General features: G+C 33.2%; 1 protein-coding gene across 6 annotated transcripts in view; it reads left to right on the top strand.

Annotated features, from left to right (window-relative positions):
- LOC143245390 (uncharacterized) overlaps nucleotides 1-16,393 on the top strand; it is a 30,206-nt gene extending 13,813 nt beyond the window's left edge. For 3 of the 6 annotated variants that reach the window (XM_076491673.1, XM_076491674.1, XM_076491675.1), the window contains 5 exons: nucleotides 3,232-3,317; nucleotides 5,956-6,038; nucleotides 9,277-9,334; nucleotides 14,218-14,337; nucleotides 15,117-16,393. In XM_076491673.1, coding sequence (XP_076347788.1) covers nucleotides 3,232-3,317; nucleotides 5,956-6,038; nucleotides 9,277-9,334; nucleotides 14,218-14,304 — 314 coding nt within the window. In that variant the 3' untranslated portion in view covers nucleotides 14,305-14,337; nucleotides 15,117-16,393. The remainder of the gene's footprint in view (nucleotides 1-3,231; nucleotides 3,318-5,955; nucleotides 6,039-9,276; nucleotides 9,335-14,217; nucleotides 14,338-15,116) is intronic. The other 3 variants (XM_076491676.1, XM_076491678.1, XM_076491679.1) reach the window with 1 other exon arrangement.
- The last annotated feature ends 3,250 nt before the right edge of the window (nucleotides 16,394-19,643 follow it).

Raw genomic sequence — 19,643 nt, forward strand, 5'->3', positions numbered from 1 at the left:
ATAAAATAGACTAGAGAATGGTACATATACATCACAAAGTAGACAAGAGAACAGCCTATATACATTACAGAGTAGACTAAAGTACAGCACATATACATTACAGAGTAGACTAAAGTACAGCACATATACATTACAGAGTAGACTATGGAATAAGACATATACGTTACAGAGCAGACTAGAGAACAGCCTATGAACATTACAGAGTAGACTAGAGAACAGCACAGATACATTATAAAATAGACTAGAGAATGGTATATATACATCACAAAGTGGACAAGAGAACAGCCTATATACATTACAGAGTAGACTAGAGAACAGCCTATATACGTTACAGAGTAGACCAGAGAACAGCCTATATACGTTACAGAATAGACTAGAGTACAGCACATATACATCACAGAGTAGACTAGAGAACAGCCTATATACATTACAGAGTAGACTAGAGAACAGCCTATATACATTACAGAGTAGACTAGAGTACACCACATATACATCACAGAGTAGACTAGAGAACAGTCTATATACGTTACAGAGTAGACTAGAGTACAGCACATATACATCACAGAGTAGACTAGAGAACAGCCTATATACGTTACAGAATAGACTAGAGTACACCACATATACATCACAGAGTAGACTAGAGAACAGTCTATATACGTTACAAAGTAGACTAGAGTACAGCACATATACATCACAGAGTAGACTAGAGAACAGCCTATATACGTTACAGAGTAGACTAGAGAACAGCCTATATACGTTACAGAGTAGACTAGAGTACACCACATATACATCACAGAGTAGACTAGAGAACAGTCTATATACGTTACAGAATAGACTAGAGTACACCACATATACATCACAGAGTAGACTAGAGAACAGTCTATATACGTTACAAAGTAGACTAGAGTACAGCACATATACATCACAGAGTAGACTAGAGAACAGTCTATATACGTTACAGAATAGACTAGAGTACACCACATATACATCACAGAGTAGACTAGAGAACAGCCTATATACGTTACAAAGTAGACTAGAGTACAGCACATATACATCACAGAGTAGACTAGAGAACAGCACATATACATCACAGAGTAGACTAGAGAACAGTCTATATACGTTACAAAGTAGACTAGAGTACAGCACATATACATCACAGAGTAGACTAGAGAACAGCACATATACATCACAGAGTAGACTAGAGAACAGCCTATATACGTTACAAAGTAGACTAGAGTACAGCACATATACATCACAGAGTAGACTAGAGTACAGCACATATACATCACAGAGTAGACTAGAGAACAGCACATATACATTACAGAGTAGACTAGAGAACAGTCTATATACGTTACAGAATAGACTAGAGTACACCACATATACATCACAGAGTAGACTAGAGAACAGCCTATATACGTTACAGAGTAGACTAGAGTACACCACATATACATCACAGAGTAGACTAGAGAACAGTCTATATACGTTACAGAATAGACTAGAGTACACCACATATACATCACAGAGTAGACAAGAGAACAGCCTATATACGTTACAGAATAGACTAGAGTACAGCACATATACATCACAGAGTAGACTAGAGAACAGCCTATATACATTACAGAGTAGACTAGAGAACAGCCTATATACATTACAGAGTAGACTAGAGTACACCACATATACATCACAGAGTAGACTAGAGAACAGTCTATATACGTTACAGAGTAGACTAGAGTACACCACATATACATCACAGAGTAGACTAGAGAACAGCCTATATACGTTACAGAATAGACTAGAGTACAGCACATATACATCACAGAGTAGACTAGAGAACAGCCTATATACGTTACAGAATAGACTAGAGTACACCACATATACATCACAGAGTAGACTAGAGAACAGTCTATATACGTTACAAAGTAGACTAGAGTACAGCACATATACATCACAGAGTAGACTAGAGAACAGCACATATACATTACAGAGTAGACTAGAGAACAGTCTATATACGTTACAGAATAGACTAGAGTACACACACATATACATCACAGAGTAGACTAGAGAACAGCCTATATACGTTACAGAGTAGACTAGAGTACACCACATATACATCACAGAGTAGACTAGAGAACAGTCTATATACGTTACAGAATAGACTAGAGTACACCACATATACATCACAGAGTAGACTAGAGAACAGTCTATATACGTTACAAAGTAGACTAGAGTACAGCACATATACATCACAGAGTAGACTAGAGAACAGCACATATACATTACAGAGTAGACTAGAGAACAGTCTATATACGTTACAGAATAGACTAGAGTACACCACATATACATCACAGAGTAGACTAGAGAACAGCCTATATACGTTACAGAGTAGACTAGAGTACACCACATATACATCACAGAGTAGACTAGAGAACAGTCTATATACGTTACAGAATAGACTAGAGTACACCACATATACATTACAGAGTAGGCTAGAGAACAGTCTATATACGTTACAGAATAGACTAGAGTACACCACATATACATCACAGAGTAGACTAGAGAACAGTCTATATACGTTACAAAGTAGACTAGAGTACAGCACATATACATCACAGAGTAGACTAGAGAACAGCACATATACATTACAGAGTAGACTAGAGAACAGCCTATATACGTTACAAAGTAGACTAGAGTACACCACATATACATTACAGAGTAGACTAGAGAACAGCAGGTATACACTTTAGAGTAGAGTACATAACATCAGTGTAGAATAGACAGAGTATCAGACGAACCACAAATGCGTTGTTTCCCTGTTACGTTCCGTGAAATGATGTACTGTTTCTTAATGTGATGTCTACAGATAAAAAAACATCATAATGTGACTAACCGTACAACACTGTATTCTCCAACGACTAAAATCTAGAATATTACTCGGATAGTTCCAAGAGGACTGAGGACGCAGTATCTCTAAATGTGAGGTTATTCTTGATTGGCCACTAGAGCTGTATCTACTTAGAGAAGTGTGTATGAACCAGCATGCACACAAACAATAATTTCTTATCTTTAAATGAAGGTATCTTTCTACACTTAGAAACCAGTATCTAATATTAGTTTTATTGTTTTTACACAGTAATGGAAGTTTCTAAATACTCATCTGAAAACTGCACGTACAATATATTATAAACCTGGTTAAAAGTGTAATTAATGTTTTATTGTTGTTGTTATTCCCAGGAGAGAAGGTATTTACACCCATGGGTGTCTCCCACCTACATCCTATATATTCACGGAAAATGGAAGCGAACAACCAAGAGATTACGGTAATAAATATTTTAAGTTTTTTGGTATTACAGGGGTTTCTTTTAAAATATTTAAATATATCTAACAGTTGAGGTTTTACTAACATATCTTATATGAATATTTAAACACATCTAACATTTGAGGTTTTACTAATATATCTTATATGAATATTTAAATATATCTAACAGTTGAGGTTTTACTAACATATCTTATATGAATATTTAAACACATCTAACATTTGAGGTTTTACTAATATATCTTATATGAATATTTAAATATATCTAACAGTTGAGGTTTTACTAACATATCTTATATGAATATTTAAATATATCTAACATTTGAGGTTTTACTAATATATCTTATATGAATATTTAAATATATCTAACAGTTGAGGTTTTACTAACATATCTTATATGAATATTTAAATACATCTAACATTTGAGGTTTTACTAATATATCTTATATGAATATTTAAATATATCTAACACTTGAGGTTTTACTAACATATCTTATATGAATATTTAAATACATCTAACATTTGAGGTTTTACTAATATATCTTATATGAATATTTAAATATATCTAACACTTGAGGTTTTACTAACATATCTTATATGAATATTTAAATATATCTAACACTTGAGGTTTTACTAACATATCTTATATGAATATTTAAATATATCTAACATTTGAGGTTTTACTATATATCTTATATGAATATTTAAATATATCTAACACTTGAGGTTTTACTAACATATCTTATATGAATATTTAAATATATCTAACACTTGAGGTTTTACTAACATATCTTATATGAATATTTAAATATATCTAACACTTGAGGTTTTACTAACATATCTTATATGAATATTTAAATACATCTAACATTTGAGGTTTTACTAATATATCTTATATGAATATTTAAATATATCTAACACTTGAGGTTTTACTAATATATCTTATATGAATATTTAAATATATCTAACACTTGAGGTTTTACTAACATATCTTATATGAATATTTAAATACATCTAACATTTGCGGTTTTACTAACATATCTTATATGAATATTTAAATATATCTAACATTTGAGGTTTTACTAATATATCTTATATGAATATTTAAATATATCTAACACTTGAGGTTTTACTAATATATCTTATATGAATATTTAAATATATCTAACACTTGAGGTTTTACTAACATATCTTATATGAATATTTAAATACATCTAACATTTGAGGTTTTACTAATATATTTTATATGAATATTTAAATACATCTAACATTTGAGGTTTTACTAATATATCTTATATGAATATTTAAATATATCTAACAGTTGAGGTTTTACTAACATATCTTATATGAATATTTAAATATATCTAACATTTGAGGTTTTACTAACATATCTTATATGAATATTTAAATATATCTAACACTTGAGGTTTTACTAATATATCTTATATGAATATTTAAATACATTTAACATTTGAGGTTTTACTAATATATCTTATATGAATATTTAAATATAGCTAACACTTGAGGTTTTACTAATATATCTTATATGAATATTTAAATATATCTAACACTTGAGGTTTTACTAATATATTTTATATGAATATTTAAATATATCTAACATTTGAGGTTTTACTAATATATCTTATATGAATATTTAAATATATCTAACATTTGAGGTTTTACTAACATATCTTATATGAATATTTAAATATATCTAACACTTGAGGTTTTACTAATATATCTTATATGAATATTTAAATATATCTAACACTTGAGGTTTTACTAATATATTTTATATGAATATTTAAATATATCTAACAGTTGAGGTTTTACTAACATATCTTATATGAATATTTAAATATATCTAACATTTGAGGTTTTACTAACATATCTTATATGAATATTTAAATATATCTAACACTTGAGGTTTTACTAATATATCTTATATGAATATTTAAATACATTTAACATTTGAGGTTTTACTAATATATCTTATATGAATATTTAAATATAGCTAACACTTGAGGTTTTACTAATATATCTTATATGAATATTTAAATATATCTAACACTTGAGGTTTTACTAATATATTTTATATGAATATTTAAATATATCTAACATTTGAGGTTTTACTAATATATTTTATATGAATATTTAAATATATCTAACATTTGAGGTTTTACTAACATATCTTATATGATTTTATAATAAACAGCGATGTTTCGGTGATATTTTGTTTTGTATATTGTGGGGTTTTCCATTAAACTGTAGAATTGCTAGGTTACATAACATTTGATAATTGTTGATGAGTGTAGACCACAGAACATTTGATACTTGTTGAAAGTGTATTTATAGAATATCCGATATTTGTTTATGAGTGTAGATTATAGAAGGTTTGATAATTGTTGATGAGTGTAGACTATCGAATGTTTGGTATTTGTTGATGAGTGAAGACTACAGAACGTTTGATAATTGTTGAAAGTGTAGACTACAGAACGTTTGATACTTGTTGAAAGTGTAGACTACAGAACGTTTGATACTTGTTGAAAGTGGATGTATAAAATGTTTTACGAAATGAACCTGTATAATACCCTGTTTTGTACCATTAACCTATTGGTAGATTTTGTTGGGTTTTTTTTCAGACAACGATATTGAACCGTAATGTGAAACCTGAACTTAAGGACAAGGGGAACCGGACACTTTCTGGACCACTGAGAGCCCAGGTGTGAGTAACAAAGTCGAATCATTTTGTTTCTAATATTTTGTTCTCAGTGGTTTTTAAACTACCCGTATACGAAGAATAATGTTAAAGCTTTTGAAAAATAAAAACGTGTTTACAAAGTTGATTTTGTAACACAGTAGATTCCACGTTGTTTAATTATAAAGTTGGTTGTGTAACACAGTAGATTCCACGTTGTTTAATTATAAAGTTGGTTGTGTAACACAGTAGATTCCACGTTGTTTAATTATAAAGTTGATCGTGTAACACAGTGGATTCCACGTTGCGTAATTATAAAGTTGATTGTGTAACACAGTGGATTCCACGTTGCGTAATTATAAAGTTGGTTGTGTAACACAGTGGATTCCACGTTGTTTAGTTATAAAGTTGGTTGTGTAACACAGTGGATTCCACGTTGTTTAGTTATAAAGTTGATTGTGTAACAAGTAGATTCCACGTTGTTTAATTATAAAGTTGATTGTGTAACACAGTAGATTTCACGTTGTTTAATTATAAAGTTGATCGTGTAACACAGTAGATTCCACGTTGTTTAATTATAAAGTTGATCGTGTAACACAGTGGATTCCACGTTGCGTAATTATAAAGTTAGTTGTGTAACACAGTAGATTCCACGTTGTTTAATTATAAAGTTGATTGTGTAACACAGTAGATTCCACGTTGTTTAATTATAAAGTTGATTGTGTAACACAGTAGATTCCACGTTGTTTAATTATAAAGTTGATCGTGTAACACAGTGGATTCCACGTTGCGTAATTATAAAGTTGGTTGTGTAACACAGTGGATTCCACGTTGTTTAGTTATAAAGTTGATTGTGTAACACAGTAGATTCCACGTTGTTTAATTATAAAGTTGATTGTGTAACACAGTGGATTCCACGTTGCGTAATTATAAAGTTGGTTGTGTAACACAGTGGATTCCACGTTGCGTAATTATAAAGTTGGTTGTGTAACACAGTGGATTCCACGTTGTTTAGTTATAAAGTTGATTGTGTAACATAGTGGGTTCTACGTTGTTTAATTATAAAGTTGATTGTGTAACACAGTAGATTCCACGTTGTTTAATTATAAAGCTGGTTGTGTAACACAGTAGATTCCACGTTGTTTAATTATAAAGTTGGTTGTGTAACACAGTAGATTCCACGTTGTTTAATTATAAAGTTGATTGTATAACACAGTAGATTCCACGTTGTTTAATTATAAAGTTGGTTGTGTAACACAGTAGATTCCACGTTGTTTAATTATAAAGTTGGTTGTGTAACACAGTAGATTCCACGTTGTTTAATTATAAAGTTGATCGTGTAACACAGTGGATTCCACGTTGCGTAATTATAAAGTTGATTGTGTAACACAGTGGATTCCACGTTGCGTAATTATAAAGTTGGTTGTGTAACACAGTGGATTCCACGTTGTTTAGTTATAAAGTTGGTTGTGTAACACAGTGGATTCCACGTTGTTTAGTTATAAAGTTGATTGTGTAACAAGTAGATTCCACGTTGTTTAATTATAAAGTTGATTGTGTAACACAGTAGATTTCACGTTGTTTAATTATAAAGTTGATCGTGTAACACAGTAGATTCCACGTTGTTTAATTATAAAGTTGATCGTGTAACACAGTGGATTCCACGTTGCGTAATTATAAAGTTGGTTGTGTAACACAGTAGATTCCACGTTGTTTAATTATAAAGTTGATTGTGTAACACAGTAGATTCCACGTTGTTTAATTATAAAGTTGATTGTGTAACACAGTAGATTCCACGTTGTTTAATTATAAAGTTGATCGTGTAACACAGTGGATTCCACGTTGCGTAATTATAAAGTTGGTTGTGTAACACAGTGGATTCCACGTTGTTTAGTTATAAAGTTGATTGTGTAACACAGTAGATTCCACGTTGTTTAATTATAAAGTTGATTGTGTAACACAGTGGATTCCACGTTGCGTAATTATAAAGTTGGTTGTGTAACACAGTGGATTCCACGTTGCGTAATTATAAAGTTGGTTGTGTAACACAGTGGATTCCACGTTGTTTAGTTATAAAGTTGATTGTGTAACATAGTGGGTTCTACGTTGTTTAATTATAAAGTTGATTGTGTAACACAGTAGATTCCACGTTGTTTAATTATAAAGCTGGTTGTGTAACACAGTAGATTCCACGTTGTTTAATTATAAAGTTGGTTGTGTAACACAGTAGATTCCACGTTGTTTAATTATAAAGTTGATTGTATAACACAGTAGATTCCACGTTGTTTAATTATAAAGTTGGTTGTGTAACACAGTAGATTCCACGTTGTTTAATTATAAAGTTGGTTGTGTAACACAGTAGATTCCACGTTGTTTAATTATAAAGTTGATTGTGTAACACAGTAGATTCCACGTTGTTTAATTATAAAGTTGATCGTGTAACACAGTGGATTCCACGTTGTTTAATTATAAAGTTGATTGTGTAACTTAGTGGGTTCTACGTTGTTTAATTATAAAGTTGATTGTGTAACACAGTGGATTCCACGTTGTGTAATTATAAAGTTGATTGTGTAACACAGTGGATTCCACATTTTTTAGTTATAAAGTTGATTGTGTAACACAGTGGATTCCACGTTGTTTAGTTATAAAGTTGATTGTATAACACAGTGGATTCCACGTTGTTTAATTATAAAGTTGATTGTATAACACAGTAGATTCCACGTTGTTTAATTATAAAGTTGGTTGTGTAACACAGTAGATTCCACGTTGTTTAATTATAAAGTTGGTTGTGTAACACAGTAGATTCCACGTTGTTTAATTATAAAGTTGATCGTGTAACACAGTGGATTCCACGTTGTTTAATTATAAAGTTGATTGTGTAACATAGTGGGTTCTACGTTGTGTAATTATAAAGTTGATTGTGTAACACAGTGGATTCCACGTTTTTTAGTTATAAAGTTGATTGTGTAACACAGTGGATTCCACGTTGTTTAGTTATAAAGTTGATTGTATAACACAGTGGATTCCACGTTGTTTAGTTATAAAGTTGATTGTGTAACACAGTGGATTCCACTGTTTACATTCAACACTTTTAACTGAAACGTTGTACATTTAACACAAAGTTAGTTGTATACTGAGCACTAACTTTATTAAATATTGAACACTTAAGCCAGGTAACATTATTGAAACTTTGTGTATTGAGTAGTTAGCTTTAAGCTAATTAAATTTCAGTAAGTTTATTGAAACTTATCAACGTTCTTTGCAGTAAACGAACACCAAGCCAAACAGAATTCTTCAGAGTTTTGGATGAGAAAATCAACCTGGTAAGTAAGAAAGGAAACACAACAACACTTCACCTTTAAAGAACAATAGGAACTATGATTGTTAAAATAAACATCATTCTGAAATGATAAATGTACAGCATATCTCCTTAGTCTAGTCGTGTATGTTGAAATATTCATCAAACTTACAACATACCTCCTTGGATAAGAAACCAGTGATGTATGTTGAATTATTCATATTGTTAAAACAGTAGTTACCACATATCACATACATTAGTTGTTAAAACAGTAGTTACCACATATCACGTACATTAGTTGTTAAAACAGTAGTTACCACATATCACATACAATAGTTGTTAAAACAGTAGTTACCAAATATCACATATATTATTTGTTAGAGCACTAGTTACTGAATATCACATAAACTAGTTGTTAAAACAGTAGTTACCACATATCACGTACATTAGTTGTTAAAACATTAGTTACTGAATATCACATACATTAGTTGTTAAAACAGTAGTTGCCACATATCATATTCATTAGTAGGTAAAACAATAGTTGCTAAATATCACCTATCTCAGTTCAAACAGTAGTTACTACACATGACCAACAGTTACTTGTATATTGGGTGGATTTAGAAAAACACCAACAGTTTCTTCTTTACTGGTTGAAAAAATAAAGTTAATAATTAATCTCGTAGTGGGTGATAACAAACAAAATTGCTTTATCTTGAAACTATGAGTTAATAATATTGACACCTAAAGACGAAGCTAGAAAACTGTTAATCTGAAGATGACCTAAGAAAGTCGAAACGTTGTTCCCTGCTTCATTGGTAAAAGTATTAATATCCATACCAGACCAGCCGTCCTGAACTATATTTTTACTTCAGATGGGTTTCTCGTCATCACGAAAAGCTGTTAAGAGTCAGAAGTGATAAATATATGTAATACGAGTACAATTGGTTTATATATGTTCCCTTAACAGTCAGAAAAAGAACAAGTTGGTTAACCTGCTGGAACAAGCTAATAAATCATCACATTATACTTTAAGATATAGCTGAACCGTTATCAGTTTCTTTTATATTTCCTATTAACATACATGTTGAAATATTTTGGAAGTAAAATAATTCATGTAAAGTTAAATAAAATGAGTTTGTTTGTTTTGGAATTTCGCACAAAGCTACTCGAGGACTATCTGTGCTAGCCGTCCCTAATTTAGCAGTGTAAGACTAGAGGGAAGGCAACTAGTCATCACCACCCACCGCCAACTCTTGGGCTACTCTTTTACCAACGAATAGTTGGATTGACCGTCACATTATAACGCCCCCACGGCTGGGAGAGCGAGCATGTTTGGTGCGACTCGGGCGCGAACCCGCGACCCTCAGATTACGAAGCGCACGCCTTAACGCGCTAGGCCATGCCGAGCCCAATAAAATGAGTACACGATTAATAATATGTTGTTACACAACTTCATTTTAAGCTATTAGATGGCAGCTCAGACGCTATAAAGGTCAATTTATCAAACCTAATTTCTCATAGCTCACTCTATAGAAATAAATTGAAAATTGTATACAGTCGTTATTTTGAAGGAAATCGTGATTTATTTTCTTCATCTAAATTTCTAGCGTATAGTCGTTATCATATTATAAAAAAATATCACTGACTTAAATTGAGACTGACTTGTCCCAAAAACGTTGGTGATATACAAGGTCTGTTCCAAGTTCACTGTGTCGGTATTTGGGTATTGATGTTAAATACCCAGGTCAGGTACATTTGACCTCTTCCTCCCTCCCGAACAATTATAGCGTCTGTCTTTAGGGTTTTGTTTTGTTTTTTTTAAGCTTTGGGCCAGATTAAAAGTATAACATCATACTCAGGCCCATTTCAGGGCTCAGTCCATGCATGGACGAACAAGAAGTTTTTTTGTTGTTGTATTTTCCCTTTATTATTTCTCTTGTGTTTTTTTTCTTCATTTTTATTTTTTTTGTACTTTCATATATATATTTTTTTTTGTATTTTTCTCCTTTTTCTCGATTGAGAGAATGCTACTACTACTTGTAGTAACACACACACACACAGAAAAGAAAGTAATAATAATTATTATTATTCAATACTTGAATAATAATTCAAAAAGAGAAAAAAAATAATGATTAAAAAAAGAAAATAATAATTATAATAATAAAAAGAAACAAGGACTAAGTGTCTAGTGCATAGTAGCCAGCTTGTGTTACATTTCTTAAATATATGTTAAAATGGGAGAGGTATTTAGTACCATTTACATCATGTACGTGATATCTGTCGAGATCACACATTAAGTCATTTTTATGCCAATTCTTATGGAAATATTTTAGAGAATTATGCAAGAGTCTTTCAGATATTGTGTTTATGTTTGCATACTTGTGCATGAATGTGGTTGAGGTGCTACGTGGTACTTTATATGCTGAAGTTAGTACTGAATTTTGTATACGTTGAAGTTTCTGTACATGTGTGGGTGCTATGTTAATCTAGGCAGGTGATGCATATTCTATTGTTGGCCTAATGTACGTTTTGTAGATTTTAAGTATGTTGTCTGGTGATGTTCCTTGATTTTACCTGAAAGACTTCTTGCATAGTTTGCTCTTTTCCAGATTCGTATCAGTATATTTTTAATATGTGGTAACCACGTTAATTTTGAATCATAGGTTAGACCTAGAAATTTAGCAGAAGTAGCAGTCAGTAAAAGTGATCCATTCATATAGAGTTTTGGTGGATCTTTTTTCAGCTTATTCAGTCTGTTGAATAATATGACTTGGGTTTTTGGAATATTGATTTTGATTCTGTATTTCTGGCAGTATTCTTCGATGTTATTTAGGACTGGTTGTAGGTTCGTTGCTGCTATTGACGGAGTGGGGGCACTTTTCCAGACTGCTACATCGTCAGCGAACTGTGATGCATAACCTAAATTTAGGTCCGACAGAGGCATATTACTCACGTACATGATAAATAATATAGCGCTAACAACCACTCCCTGCGGGACTCCTGCTTCGGGTGAAAAGGACCCTGAGTGGGCCCTATTTACATTTACCTTACACATTCTGTTTTCCAGGAAGTTGGACAGCCAGCGAATAGTTTCCTGGGGTAATGCCATTTCAAGTAATCTATGACGTAAGCCATTATACAAGGTCTGTTCAAAAAATACGCGGACTGTTTGAATTGCGCGGCTCCAGTTGGTTCCAGGGGTATCCGCTTGGTGTCGCTAGGTTTGCACAGATAAGTTGATTACGACGCCTTTTCCCGATTGCAGATATCTTCATTTGTGTATTAGCTACGCGGTTTTAAGTGAAGTGCAATTTTACGTTTGGCGGATTTCAGAATGAATGACCTGAAGAAGCAACGACTTGCTGTGAAATTTTGTGTTAAACTTGGAAAATCTGCGACTGAAACTTTTGCTATGCTTAACACGGCTTACGGTGATGTTGCTATGAAGCGTACGGCATGTTTCAAGTGGCATGAACGTTTTAAGGATGGTCGACAGTCCATTGAAGATGATGAGCGTCCTGGACGTCCTTCCACGTCAACTGACGACCCACACGTCGACAAAATCAACACCCTGGTGCGGGCAAATCGACGTCTGACTGTCAGGGAGCTTGCTGAAGAATGTGGGATATCAGTTGGATCTTGTTACGAGATTTTGACCGAAAAATTGAAGATGCACCGCGTTGCTGCGAAATTCAGCCCTCAGAACTCGTGAGTTTTTGGCCAAACACTCGATCACTGTTCTTTGTGATCACCCACCCTACTCACCTGACCTTGCTCCTTGCGATTTTTTCTTGTTCCCCAAACTCAAAAGACCCTTGAAAGGAAGAAGATTTGAGACGATTCCCGAGATTTAGGCAAATGCGATGAAGGAGCTGGAGGACATTACAAAAGAAGCGTACCAGGACTGTTTCAACAAGTGGAAACACCGTTGGGATAAGTGTGTGCGTTGGGGAGGAGAGTACTTTGAAGGGGTCCCAGACCTGTAACTTGTAAATAAAGTACATTTTGTTTTATGTCGTCAGTCCGCGTTTAAAAATAAACAGCCCTCGTATAATAGACACTGACTTGTCCCAAAAACGTTGGTGATATAAAATAGAGACTGACTTGTCCCAAAAACGTTGGTGATATACAATAGAGACTGACTTGTCCCAAAAACGTTGGTGATATAAAATAGTTTAATTTCAAAACGATTTAAGTATAAAATTGAATCGATCTTTTTTAATAAAATGATAAATTTTCTGCATTTAGCTCAAGGTTACGTTATCTTAAACTGTGTTTTACTTATTATACCAAAACTGCTTGTAATGTTTTATTTCTCGAAGCTGCCGTAAAGTACGTCTAATTAATGAATTATTATTAATGTTTCACTGTTGTTCTGATATTATAGTATAAAAACCTGTTAAAAAACACCATGAACTGATTAGTAAAAATACATAATTTATTAGAACGAATTTGTTAGTCTCTATTCTTATTTCCTCAATCTCAAAATGATATTTTATCACTATAGTTTTAATAAAAAACTACACAGAAAAAATTTCTTTCGAATAAAAGTACGTGTGCACCCAGATAGAGACTTAAATAGCACATTTTAACGTTTTTACATTCCGACACAAATTTCTAACTCTGGATTCTAAAAGGATAAAACGTACTTGGTTGTAATAAACATTTATTTTCCTTTACGTTTTAATGCGAAGTAGATGGTATACAGGAGGTGGATTTGTTAATTTGTAGTATCCATTACTAGATAACAGAAAGATATGTAAAACTGTACGTTTTTAGACCTCACTCGACGAAATCTTCTTAAATATGATCTCAGATTCTAATTTTAGCACTGGCTTTTATAAATACCTGAACTTTTCATGCTTTTAGTTACATTTTCTCATAAAAAGTGTTGTACATCTGCTGTAGTTTCTTAAATTTCCTTTCTTTGTGACGTTTTACCATCAGGGCCGAGGGAACAACAAACACTGCACCCAAGAACCTTCAAAGTGTTAAACTAAGCTATCCAGGATGAGGGGTTTAAATCAGGTAAGATATCTTTAAGTGATATTCAAAGACTGGCTGATTTTACACAATTTCATGTTACTTTATTTTTATTTTAGTTATTAACACAACATACTCTCTCTCAGAACTTATAAAGGTAATTCAAAAACAAATTCATATATATAAATATTTGTGTTTATAAATATGTTTGTATTTGACTTAACGTCAAGTTACTTTACCTAACGGTGTTACTGTTAGTGTTAGAACACATTTCAAAACATCCTAACAACACAATATATTATCACTGATATTAGTTTTATAGACGTTACCTCATACAAAGAATAGAGACAATTTAAATGTTTATATTTATATATGAAATAATGCATAATCAGTAGATTTATGTTTAAGAGTTTGACAGGTTGTCAAAAATGATAATTTCTGACAAAATCCACTAAAGTTAAATAGAGAACCTCACGGATGCCATTTAACCCTACTTTAACCTTGTGTTGGTTCTTATATATAAACGAAACGTTTAATATTTTCCATTTCATTTGTAGTATTTTTTCCTTAAAAAATATCGTAATTAGAATTACGTAATACAAGAAGTAATATTACAAGACAAAACATTTACATTAAAACTATATAAAATAGAATTATATAATAAAACATTCATAGTAAAACTATATGAAGTAGAATTGCAAGATAATAATTTACATTAACACTATATGAAATATAATTATATAATAAAACATTGATATTAAAACTATATGACGTAGAATGAGATAATAAAACATTTTAATTCGATAAATAATCTATCGTTTCAGAACACTGAACAGAAGAGAAACTGAAAGAAGAGGTGAAAATAATGGTGTTACGTTTTACACCATCTAAATAATCAAAGAACGTTTCTTGCACATGTGTGCTAGATGATGGATTTATTTAGGGGCATGACTGCGTATTGACAGGATGTGGACAAAGACACGAATTGACAAGTAGTGGCTGCTTATTAGCAGATATTAAGTGTCTGGAGACCGCAAAGAATGACTTTAATAAAAGGATGCTAGAAGTTCCTTGAAAGTGTTTATTTTATTGATCTAGTGAATACAGTGTTTAACACTAGTACATTAAGTATACAATGTATACCTGTGAGTCAGGTCAATGGTTATTTACTTAATGCATACAGTATTTAATAGTAGCACATTAAGTATATAATGTAAACAATGCTCAGTGTCTCAAGTCAGTGGTTATTTATTTAATGGATATAATGTTTAATAATAGTACAACTAAGTATATGATGTAAGCAGTGTTCAGTATGTGAGGTCAATGGTTATTTACTTAATGAATACAGTATTTAATAGTAGCACACCTAAGTACATGATGTAAGCAATGCTCAGTGTCTCAAGTCAGTGGTTATTTATTTAATGGATATAATGTTTAATAACAGTACAACTAAGTATATGATGTAAGCAGTGTTCAGTATGTCAGGTCAATGGTTATTTACTTAATGAATACAGTATTTAATAGTAGCACACCTAAGTACCTGATGTAAGCAATGCTCAGTGTCTGAAGTCAGTGGTTATTTATTTAATGGATATAATGTTTAATAACAGTACAACAAAGTATATGATGTAAGCAGTGTTCAGTATGTCAGGTCAATGGTTATTTACTTAATGAATACAGTGTTTAATAGTAGCACATTAAGTACATGATGTAAACAATGTTCAGTGTCTCAAGTCAGTGGTTATTTATTTAATGGATATAATGTTTAATAACAGTACAACTAAGTATATGATGTAAGCAGTGTTCAGTATGTCAGGTCAATGGTTATTTACTTAATGCATACAGTGTTTAATAGTAGCACACCTAAGTACATGATGTAAACAATGTGCTGTATCTCAGATCACTGTTTTAATCATCAATCGAACCTTGAAAATTGGTTTTATCAAGGAATTGGAATGTAGAATTTCATAACTTCAAACTTGTTTCCTGTAGTCAGATTGTATAGTTCTTGTTTGAATCTTAAGTAACGAACTCTGTATATGTCTAGCCAGAAGAACAGATATCAAAGAAAAATTAAAATAGTTTTATGTTACTCTTTCCTCAGAAGTTAGTTGGTCGTATTCTGTCTACACTTCTACCCAAACTAAACTGGGTCGTATTCTGTCTACATCTCTATTCAAACTAAACATTATGTTATTCTACTTACACTTCTGCCGAGACTAAAGTAGGTTGTATTCAGTCTACATCTCTACCCGGACTAAATTTGATTGTATTCTGTCTACGCTTCTACCAAGACAAAACTTGGTGGTATTCTGTCTACATTTCTACCCAGACTAAACTTAGTTGTACGAGGTCTGTTCAAAAATACGCGGACAGACGTCATAAAACAAAATGTACTTTATTTGGAAGTTACAGGTCTGGGACCCATTCAAAGTACTCTCCTCCCCAACGCACACACTTATCCCAACGGTGTTTCCACTTGTTGAAACAGTCCTGGTACGCTTCTTTTGTAATGTCCTCCAGCTCCTTCGTCGCATTTGCCTAAATCTCGGAATCGTCTCAAATCTTCTTCCTTTCAAGGGTCTTTTGAGTTTGGGGAACAAGAAAAAATCGCAAGGAGCAAGGTCAGGTGAGTAGGGTGGGTGATCACAAAGAACAGTGATCGAGTGTTTGGCCAAAAACTCACGAGTTCTGAGGGCTGAATTTCGCAGCAACGCGGTGCATCTTCAATTTTTCGGTCAAAATCTCGTAACAAGATCCAACTGATATCCCACACTCTTCAGCAAGCTCCCTGACAGTCAGACGTCGATTTGCCCGCACCAGGGTGTTGATTTTGTCAACGTGTGGGTCGTCAGTTGACGTGGAAGGACGTCCAGGACGCTCATCATCTTCAATGGACTGTCGACCATCCTTAAAACGTTCATGCCACTTGAAACATGCCGTACGCTTCATAGCAACATCACCGTAAGCCGTGTTAAGCATAGCAAAAGTTTCAGTCGCAGATTTTCCAAGTTTAACACAAAATTTCACAGCAAGTCGTTGCTCCTTCAGGTCATTCATTCTAAAATCCGCCAAACGTAAAAATCGCACTTCACTTAAAACCGCGTAGCTAATACACAAGTGAAGATATCTGCAATCGGGAAATGGCGTCGTAATCAGCTGATCTGTGCGAACCTAGCGACACCAAGCGGATTCTCCTGGAACCAACTGGAGCCGCCCAATTCAAACAGTCCGCGTATTTTTTGAACAGCCCTCGTATTCTGTCTACATTTTTACCCAGACTAAACTGAGTCGTATTCTGTATACATCTCTATCCAGACTAAACTTGATGATATTCTGTCTACATTTCTATTCAGACTGAACTGGGTCGTTTTCTGTCTACATTCTTCTTCAGACTAGACTTGGTTGTATTCTGTCTACGTCTACGTCTCTACCCAGAATGAACTTGGAAGTATTTTGTCTACATCACTAACCAGATTAAACTTGGTGGTAGTCTTTCTACACTTTTACCCAGATTAACTTTGAAGGTATTTTGTTTAAATCTGTACCCAGACTAAACTTTATGAAATCCTCTCTTTATTTCTGTTTAGTCCAAACTGCGTGGTATTCTGTTTATATCTGTATTCACACTAACCTTGATGGTATAGTGTCTATATTGCTACCCAGAAAACTTGGTGATATTCCGTCTACACCTTTACCCAAATAAAACTTAATAATATTCTTTCTACATCTCCATCAAGACTAAATTGGTGGTATTCTTTCTACATATTTACCCAGAATAAACTTGATGGTATTCTGTCTACACTTCTGCCCAGACTAAACTTTGTTATGTTCTGTCTACACTGCTACACAGACTAATCTTTGTGGTATTCTCTCTACATCTCTACACAGACTAAACTCATTCTATTTTGTCTACATCTCTACCCAAACCAAATTTGGTGGTATTTTGTCTACATTTTTCCCACACTAAACTTAGTTGTATTCTGTCTACATCTCTACTTAGACAAAACTTCGTTGTATACTGTATACATCTCTACCCCCACTATACTTGGTGGTATTCTGTCTACATCTCTACCCCGACTATACTTGGTGGTATTCTGTCTACATCTCTACCCCGACTAAACTTGGTGGTATTCTGTCTACATCTCTACCCCCACTATACTTGGTGATATTCTGTCTACATCTCTACCCCGACTATACTTGGTGGTATTCTGTCTACATCTCTACCCCGACTAAACTTGGTGGTATTCTGTCTACATCTCTACCCCGACTATACTTGGTGGTATTCTGTCTACATCTCTACCCCGACTATACTTGGTGGTATTCTGTCTACATCTCTACCCCGACTAAACTTGGTGGTATTCTGTCTACATCTCTACCCCGACTATACTTGGTGGTATTCTGTCTACATCTCTACCCCGACTAAACTTGGTGGTATTCTGTCTACATCTCTACCCCGACTATACTTGGTGGTATTCTGTGTACATCTGTACTCAAACAAAACAAAGTTGTAATCTGTATATACTTCGACGCAGACTAAACTTCCTCGTATTCTCTCTACATTTTTATCCAGACTAAACTTGGTGGTATTGTGTCTACACTTCTACCCAGAAGAAACTTAATTATATTCTGTCTACACCTGTTTTCAGACTAAACTTGGTGGTATTGTGTACACATATTTTCTCAGACTAATCTTGGTCGTATTTTGTCTACATCTCTATTGAGACTAAATTTAGTGGTATTCTGTCTACACTGCTACTTAGACTTAAATTGAACGTTTTTTGTCTTCATGTCTATCCAGACTAAACTTCGCGGTATTCTCTACATATCTACTCAAATAAAACGTGGTTGTATTATGTATACACTTCGACGTAGAAAAAACTTTATCGTATTCTGTCTTCATTTCTACCCAGACTAATTTGGCGGTATTCTTTCTACATCTCTACCTTGACTAAACTTGATGGTATTCTGTCTACAATTCTACGCAGACTAAATTTGGTCGTGTTTTCAGTGATGTCGAGAAAACCCACTTGTAGAGAAATATATATGTAAAAACGGCTCGTTTGGGTTGAGAAAATATTTTACATAGAAGAGCAAACAACGTTGTTCACTCCTCTAAATTGTCTATTTCTCTACCCAGGCTATACTTGATTGTATTCTGTCTGCATGTCTACCCAGACTAAACTTTGTAGTTTTATGTCTACATTTCTATCCAGACTAAACTCGGTCGTGTTCTGTCTACACTTCTACCCAGACTAAACTTGTTTTTTCTACATTTTACACAGCTTAAAGTTATTGTATTCTGTCTACGTCTGTATCCAGACTAAACTTGGTCGTGTTCTGTCTACACT

The sequence above is a fragment of the Tachypleus tridentatus genome, chromosome 2 (genome assembly GCF_004210375.1).
Source record: "Tachypleus tridentatus isolate NWPU-2018 chromosome 2, ASM421037v1, whole genome shotgun sequence".
In the NCBI taxonomy this organism is placed as follows: Eukaryota; Metazoa; Arthropoda; class Merostomata; order Xiphosura; family Limulidae; genus Tachypleus; species Tachypleus tridentatus.